Source organism: Notothenia coriiceps, unplaced genomic scaffold (genome assembly GCF_000735185.1).
Source record: "Notothenia coriiceps isolate Sejong01 unplaced genomic scaffold, NC01 NC01_scaffold00037250, whole genome shotgun sequence".
NCBI lineage: Eukaryota > Metazoa > Chordata > Actinopteri > Perciformes > Nototheniidae > Notothenia > Notothenia coriiceps.
Window position 1 is genome coordinate 2,600,483 of NW_011369951.1, and position 9,049 is coordinate 2,609,531.

The 9,049-nt window shown below is 38.8% G+C and overlaps 2 protein-coding genes across 6 annotated transcripts in view; one reads left to right on the forward strand and one right to left on the reverse strand.

Moving 5' to 3' along the window:
• Positions 1–5,644, reverse strand: part of bcl11ba (BCL11 transcription factor B a) — a 25,661-nt gene extending 20,017 nt beyond the window's left edge. Inside the window, exon 1 of the mRNA XM_010796598.1 lies at positions 5,506–5,644. Coding sequence (XP_010794900.1) covers positions 5,506–5,644 — 139 coding nt within the window. The remainder of the gene's footprint in view (positions 1–5,505) is intronic.
• The window catches only part of LOC104966661 (transmembrane and coiled-coil domains protein 1), a 51,029-nt gene continuing 47,507 nt past the window's right edge, over positions 5,528–9,049 (forward strand). For all 5 annotated transcript variants that reach the window (XM_010795876.1, XM_010795875.1, XM_010795877.1 and 2 more), the window contains exon 1: positions 5,528–5,611. The gene's annotated coding sequence lies outside the window, so the exon portion shown is untranslated. The remainder of the gene's footprint in view (positions 5,612–9,049) is intronic.

Consider the following 9,049-nt stretch of genomic DNA (forward strand, 5'->3'; position numbering starts at 1 on the left):
TCATTTAAACCTGTTATTACCAATTTTCACAATTCCTTCATGTAAACTTAAGAGCAAAAGCTGTAGTTAAGTGTCAAAGGCTTTGCTTGGTTCATCTTACTGGGGGCCAGCTACATGGAGTCGGTGCAGTCCACAATAATTTTGCGTTGAAGGCAGAATGATATTTTTATTGACTGCAGAATGAAGCACAAGCTTCTGTCATAGCAATGACATTGACTGTTATTTGTAGATTGTGTAAAAATATGAATATCGGTCGATTTAGTCATAGCAGGTTACCTTTGTGGCAGGAACAGAGAATGGTGATGGGTGGAGCTGGGAATAGGTAGATGAAGATATAGGAAGGAAACGAGATCACTTTATTATCGTATATTTAAAAATTCAATTTCAAAACAAGATTGCCCACTGCTCCTAACAGAGTTTTTCTTAGTATGTAAATGTAGATTTTCCACATGACCCAATGCAGATATTTATCGTGTTTACTCAATAGCATCGTGTAGTCTCTGGGGGGTTGACATTGTGGCCTTGATGTATAATTTATATGATATCATATACGCATGCTTAACCAAATATCTGATTACGTACAGTGGACAATCAGCACACCGCCGTTTTGTCTTCAGAGCCAGAGATCAGTTCAGGTGTGTCATGTTTCCTTCAGGTCTTTTTTTCAGCAGTTTACGCAGGTGAGGTAAAGAAACATAAAAGAGAAAAAGGTCCAGTAGCTAGCAACACTCTTTAAAGTAACAAGCTACTTGAATAGACATTTATCTTCTTTTAATTAATTTTCTCTTCGATTAATTCTCTACTTCACGTACTGTCTTTTCCAAAAAAAGCAGAATTGAGCTCACTCTCATCTATCATCCCAGCAATGAAACGTCCAGAAGAATGTCTATGCAATTCAGCTGGCCTGCTTTCTTCGGTTACTCTTGCGCATTCTCTCCCCTGAACTAGTCTGATGCTTTTAATGTTCAATGTTAACCATGTTGTGGCAGATAGGCAGTTGAGAGAGTAGGAGAAGATATGCTAATGTGGCGTGGTAGCCTAGCTCCTCCACGCGCCCCCTTCAGCACGCTGGTGGAGGGGGCGATAGGCTATCTTCAAATGTTCACCAAAATACCTTACCATCATGACTAGCTCTTAGCTGTTTAACATTTTTGGTTTACTTTTTCATGTTACAGGCTAATAACAAATGACAAGGCTAAGTAATGTAATGTAATGCTAACTAACATGCTCGCTAGCTGAGCCTAGGGTAGCTAACTTCGACTATGTTCCATGGCAAAACATGTATATTACCTGATATGTTTGGTCCCAACGACTCCTGGTCTTCATAAATGCAGGAAGCGATAGAACGAGCAGTGGTATGATCCCTTTTGGTGATTACAACCGTGGTACATATTAAGCGAGCACGGGGACTTGTAAATTTAGTGATTTATTGGAGCATCTCTTATAATTTTTATATTGGAGGGTTGAATTCAATCTAGTCTTCTTGCCTTCCTCTTTGCTTTGCTGAGTCGCTAACCAGTCTTGTGAGTGCTATTATCTGGGCCTAGTGACGATTCACACTTCTTAATTTTTGTTTTTTTTTTTTTTATCCTTACGCGACCAGAATGCTTTGGGATTTGTAGTCTTTCTAGTGGCGTATTTTTCATAGTCTTATATTTCAACAGTTTTAGCGACAACTGTGACTTTTTTTTACATGGAATGAGTGTTTTAAGATTGACAAAACATGAAATATGTGTGCATTCGTGGCAGCAATTCCAACACGGGAATGCAAAAGATTAGCAGCGTTGTTTTTTTTTGTTTTTTTTTTTTTTTTTGTTTGTTTTTTTTTTTTTTTTTTACACTTTTCTCTCCATTGACTTGAAATGTATAATTTTTCCGCTTCCGGGGTCGCCATCGGAGGCTCCGCGGAAGGGGAGGGACTTCGCTCTCTACTTAGTCACTGTAGGCTGTATCATATTTTTCGAATCAATAATTTTTCAAAATATTATTTTTGTTTTTTTTGTTAATAACAGTTTTTCCTCCTCGGTGCTGCTTGCGCCGCCCCCGACTGTCATGGGGCCTCTGTTCGCCCCTTGGGGGGATGGGGGGGGCGCCGCCCCCTCACTTTGAGAACCACTGATTTAACTCATTCTGAAATTAAATAGTTATGATTGAAACATTTGTTATATTCTGTAGCTAAAGCTTTAAGCCTAGTCTTTAAGGCATTACATTCGATGAAAAAGATGTTGTAGCTGGTTTGAGTTAAAAATCACTTTGTGGCAAAATAATACCCTTCCTCTCTGTTTTTAAATTGGAGCACAAGAAGGTCAGCAAATGCCATCAAACTGCATTGAACTCATTCAATAGATTCCTAAGAAATTAAATTAGTCTGATCAATGAAATACATATTATATTCTGTACCTACAACTTTAAGTCTAGTGTTTAAGGAGAAACAATCCATGACACTGATTTGTGTAAAACTGGTATTCCTATCATTAATAATGTGTTTTTATTTTAAAAGAAAAGGCTTGACACACATCCTTTCTCTGAAGAACTGCAAATATAAAAAGAAAACTTGATACATTCTCAACAATATGTATTCTTGGATGTATAAATTGTATAGTTGTCATTGATTCTATCTTTCCTACTACTCACTATCACTACTGTATACAGCAAATGTGTCAGTGTTGCCACAGCATATTAAAACTCATTCAAGTAATACTACATTTTAGGCAGGAAGAACATGTGTTGCAATATGCATGCTTTGTACTCACAGCTTTTTGTCGGTGTAAATTTGAAACGCCCATTAAGAATGAAATCAGTATTTAGATGAAAATAACGTTTCTCAGTATTGCTGTCATGACATACATTTTACGTTGCCATGGCTACTGAGGCTATGAGAAGGAGACCTTGCACTTATTATCCAGAACTGAAATGCTCCTGTCAACATACTGTATACTACTGGCCCAAGCAGGCCAGGAAGTGTTAAAATAGGTTTGACGTGAAACCACTGCTGCTCTGGAATAAGAAATGATGACATTTTGTTTGCCAGGTTTCAGGCTTCAGTCTGCAATGCAAAGGTTAGATATTGATAATGGAAGAAAAGCAGAATATCACGTTTTCCAGGAGATAATTTATATTTTTTGAACTTTGTTTTTCTGCTTAGAAAATATGTTTTCATCACTTATTTTCTCATAAAGCTTTGGTTTTGACAAAGTTAACCAACTAGTGCGACGCTGTGATATAGTCCAAATGGTTTAACTAAGGTCAGCCATGTTATTACTCATGACCAAACAAAGGATAACAACGTTCTGTTATTATTTGATGTGTATTTCATGTTGTGCGCAGATTCAGTCAAGAGGAATACAACCAACTAATTGTAGAAAACAGATTAAGAATACAATGTCCATGTCATACTAATGCATAAATACCAGTTGCCATGCATTAAGTTTCATGTGCTGATTCCACGTCATTATTTTTAAAGGCCTATAAGATTTCCTCACAGGTTTGTTGTATCTGCATGGCCATTCCAGTTAAATTGAATCATATGCAAAAACATTGTAGATAAGCATTTGTTTACAGTAAAAATCTTGGATCTCAAACACCCTCCCACAATGCACATTAAATATGTATTTAACGTTTGGAAAACATAACATAGTGTTAAAATATATGGCTAAAATACAAACTTAAATAAAATATAAAATAAAGCAACATACATGTGTGGTAGACATGCTTGTGTTAATGGGAAGATATTAAATGTATTTGCGTATGAAGCATATAATGTAAAGTTGCAGTATAAAGAGTATACAGTTTAAGTTAAGCATTCAATTAGCACTTGTGTGTTCCTTGATAGGAAGCATCCTATCCAGCTCTTTGATTTCATCACAATTGTTTATAATAGTATTTATTTCGGATTACTTCCTGTTCTTATTTCAAATTCTCAACTCCTAACTAAGCTATAGTTAGGGCATTTTTTACTTAAACGTTTTCTTTAATGTCTGTAAATATGCAGCTATCGTTTTTTTAAATACGCGAGTGAGGCCTCTTATCACAACACAATCTTTGATCCCTTTCTATTAGGTTACGTCTTGCGTCATGACGTCAGAGTTTGGACCACGGTGGAGCGGACGGACGGGACTCGGAGGAGGGGAGCCGCTCGCTAACGTCTGTGTGTCGGCTCCAACAGTTTGCTATCACCCGAGTAAGTGTGAAATATTTTCAAGTTAGTTTTTTCCTGCTAGTTTAACCATCAGTTTGTGCTTGTGGGTGATGTGCGCTGTGCGATGAAAAGCTGTTATGAGTGTCGATGTAGATGTTTCATCGTACGAGCAGCTCTGTAGAATGACACACTCAACTGTCAAGTCCGTTAACACACTGCTGCTGCTCAAAACTCTACTTGTATTTATTTTAGAGCAATACACAATGCTTTACGTTATTTCACAACATACACGAAGGCTCGTCAATTAAAACTTAAATTACATAGAGCACGTTACTGTTACTGTAACTGTTACTCAACTTATCTTTCGTAACCATCTTTTAACGCTGTATTTCATCTCCTATGTTGTCATCATAGCATTCAAATGCTGGCGTTTTGCTGCAGTACTTAAATAAAAAATGTTTTAAAATGTAGAATGTAAAACAGGTTTGTGTCATTGCTTATAGAGCAATAATTAAACTGCAAAAACATAAAAGTAACATTATATGTGTAACATTTAATCTAGCCTGACTCAGTTAAAACTGGTTTTTAGCAGGTTCCTATTCTGCAGCAATTAAGAGATTGCATTACCATATCAGATGAAAACGGAATGTACAACTGGCTTGTGTCATTGCTTATAAGGTAATCATTTACAGCAACAACATAATTCATCATGTGTTTTAAGAGTTTGCTAGTTTCTAATGGACACTGTTGCAAAATCAGAGGATCAGTAGCTATGGAGTATATTTCCAGTTAATCAATTACACTTTGTTTCTATTTACTATGATGCTGTCACCATGTATCTCTATTTGTTATATTTATGTTATTAATACATACAGATGAAAAGATTAAAATTAACCTAGCTTGACTCAGTTAAAAGCTGATTTATAGCTGGTTTCTATTCTGCAGCACAGACAATACAGAATTGTATTACCATATCAGATGAAAACAGAATCAATCAACAGAACACAAACTGCTACACATTACTTGAAAATACTTAAAAAGAATGAGCAAAATTGTATGTTAGCCATGGTCCTTCCACTTTCAACATATACGACACAAGTTTTCATAAACCCTCAGCAATATTTATTTTGGTCTCAGCTCGCTAATCAAATGATGGGTTAAAGACAATTGATGGCACAGTAAGGATGGACATGTTCAGCCTCATTACTTCTGAAGCCTAGTATTCTTCACAGAGGATAATTTTTCCCGCAACCTATTATTATCAGTGTCTGGCAGACAGACACACTCTCACACACAGGCATAAAGCAGGCAGGCGCAGGGAGTACAATGTGCCAAGAAAGCATTTAGAGGATTAGTTTCCATCTCACTTTTGCTTTTCTTTTGTTGTTGAAGAACCATGGGCCTGATGTAGCAGGTTGTCCTCTCCTCTACAGTGAAGGAAATCCTCTCCAGCATCGTGAACATGGACTGAAGGTTAGTTTTCTTCCACATACTCTTCACATTCATTCTGATAACTGCGATTCCTGTTTACATCTCTAACCATTTGTATTACCTGCTGGTTTTGATGCACTGCGTGTACAGTTTACACAAACGTAGAGGGTTTGAAGTGTACGGTAGGACATGATGTATCCCTATCTGTTCAGCATACTCTGCTAAGTGGCTGAGAGCTTGGCTGCCCCTTCAGGGCTCTGCAAACGCAGCCATTCATGTCTCACTCCGACAGTCAGACCACCATGATGACGCTCTCCTCCTCCTCCTCCTCCTCCTCCTCCTCCTCCTCCTCCTCCTCTCCTGCTGCACTCACGTTGTGCCTTCCCTGTTTAGAGCTCAGCTTTGAATTGAGTGTTTTTGTATATGGATGGGTGTTTGTGGGCACAATGCTGACAAAATAGAACTCAGTGGCCTTTAAAGATGGAGTTTCCTCTTCCTCTGACTTGTGTTCAGCCTCTTGTAACACTTCAGCATCTTATGTGGTGAGGATGAGCTAATACTAGATTAGATCACAAGATTAACACAGCTTGCTATTTGCTTACCTGACTGTCACAGGGGCTGATTGATTGGCTGTGTGTACGGGAAGATGGCTTTTCTCACTCTGAAACCTAACCTTAACAGTCAATTGGAAATATGACATGAATTAGATTCAAGATCAATGTCATGTGTTGACCATATTGGTAGTGTTGGAATGGCAAGAGATACCGTACATGGCTGTACATGTATATCTTTGAATTACTACTGGTATGGACCACAGAACAAGGACCCAATTATACGTGAAATTGGGATGAAAAGCTGCTAATGGAGCATGAATGAGATCAAATCATGTTAAAGTCTGAAATCTGAAACCTTTGTTGACACCATAAAATAACAAACAACCACACCATGATGCTAGATATGATCTTTTTTTTCTCGTGAAGTTGTGATTTTACTCTAAGGTTGTGTTTTGCAGTTTGAATTTTGTTTTCCTTTTTTCTCCCAAACAAATGATAATGATACATGTTCAGTAAGAAATTCAAAATGAGTCGGATGCTCATGCATTTTTTAAAATCCAATGTCAGCATCCTTCAGGCAGGGATGTTGGTTGTGTTATTGCAACCAAAGGTCAGCAGTGGCTAAAGAGGAAGTCTCTGAGAGAGGAAACACACTTTTTCCTTTTTGCCAATGCCATCGAGAAATAGTTACTGTACAATGTTTGGCTGTAACTATGAACACACTGGGTTTATTCTCTCGAGTAGGACAGACTCCCACACTACCCAGAATGAAGGTGAAATTCCTTTATAAAAGCTGTGGTTACCAGTGGCAACAAGCTGCCTGCTTCCCTCCTGTTTGAAGACAGCAGAAATGATGCATGGGTCACACAGCTTCACAAGAGTTTACACTTAAAAGAAGTGAAGTCCATGATTTAGTAAAGGATAGGTTGTCATGGGACACATCGTACTGTATGTATTCCTTAAGAAGATATCCGCTTTATTCGTCTGACTTGCTGAACCCCCTTATTAGCCTCAGAAAAACGTTTGAATACATTTGCACACAGAGACAACTGTAGATTTTGGCCAATATGAACGTATTTAGACATTGCCTTTTTCCTCAGAACTCCATGTGTTTAATCACCCTTTTGTTTCTGTGTGTTTACATCTTCTTATCTTTAATAAGTGGGGTTAAGATAAATGGATATTAGGTTTGCAGGTCAGGAGGAATACCATCTTTTGAATACAGACTTGACATCGTTGACCCACAGCCTACGTGTTGAGCCCAATATCACAAACATGGTAAGAGCTTAAAGACCAGAGCTTGGACGTGCTGATCCCCACACCCAACTCTGCGCTTTAGAGGTGTCTGGTTACCTGAGCATTGAGAACTGACTGAAGAGTTATTTAAATAAGTGATGATTAGGTGATTTATATCTGACTGCGTAAAGTTGTTCTCACCTGAAGGCACCACACAGAGCTTTGGCCTGATAACCCGGCAGGATCCTGTCTTCAGTCGCACAAAGTGTCTGTTGACCCTGACATGGATAGCTGGTGCTATTCCTTATGTCTGTGTGCCTTTAACACAATCTCTGGTATGAGATTTCAGCCGCTGTGTACAGTGTAGGTGGTTTCCAGCCTGTTGACAGGTGCCGTGCCAGAGCTGGTGGAATATGAGCTATGTTGGTCAGGTCAGCCTGGCCGCTGGTAAACACCTAGCAGGTTAGTGAAGGCCACTTTGCAGGCTTGAAATGTATAATACATTCTACTAATGTATCCTTTTGTCTGTTGAAACCCCCCTTTGTAATCATCTGCCTTACCAACAAACAGCAAGAGAATGAGATCCTCAATTCCAACATCTCCATCAGCTCGGACACATCGGGTATGTGCTGAGTGTTGTTGTGGTGAACATGGACCAGTGTCAGTTCCAAACACATGGTGAATGATTCATTAGGACACATGCTGTGGTGTTGAGCACAGATGCAGAGGTGTTCCTTAAACAAGCCTTCACCTGTTAACATATAGCCACGCAAAACCTAATGTTCAACATGCAGCCTGATGACCTGCAGCCAGCCTTCAATTATTTAGATTATTTTCACTGTACCCCTCTGTTAATCCTATACCTCAGAGATATGTGTTATACGTAAAGCTCTTACAATCAAAATAGATCACCATAACGGTGCCTGAGTGGAGCTGCAATTAAAATAAGCAGAACGTATCTGTGCAGCTTCCCACCTCACAGACTGCTGCTACTCTTTGGTGTCAGTTTGGTGTGTAAGGACCTTTATTAGATGACTCAGACTATATACCACCTGTTGTTCCCTTTGTGTTAAGTATATCCCTGTATGTTGATTTTTTAATATTTTTTCAACAACTTATATACGTTTTTGCCGCAATATGAGGGAATATGTTCACAAAATATGTAGTTACACATGGCAGTGGGACCTGTTGACTAAGATATACATGAAATCTGATATATTAGGTAACGTCCACATCCACACTCTTTTCCATAATTTAAGATAGCGATCTATATATGTTGAATTAAAAAGATATTTTGAAAAGTTAATTCAATTTGACGTCAACAGAGTGACCAAATCAGTAGAATCAGGAAAACACAAGTTGTGTCGCTGTGCCTTTTTGAATGTTTGCATTTGTAGACGTAAATGATTGTGTGTCTTCTGGTTTGTCTTGTTCCTGGAAAGCTGAGCACAACTCTGGCAGCGGGGCCTCCCTGTGGGTTTCATCTTGCACAATAGGGCGTTGTGCCTACTTCTTTCAGGGAACTACCTGCCATTCACCTCCTCATTCTGACACACTCTGAACTCAGTGCCCAAGCTGAACCCGACACTGCCAGGCGAAACACGCCGTGGACGGGATGCCTTTGATCCAGTTTTGCCTCTTTCATACCCTTTGTAACCCTCTCTCTCTCTCTCTCTCTCTCTCTCTCTCT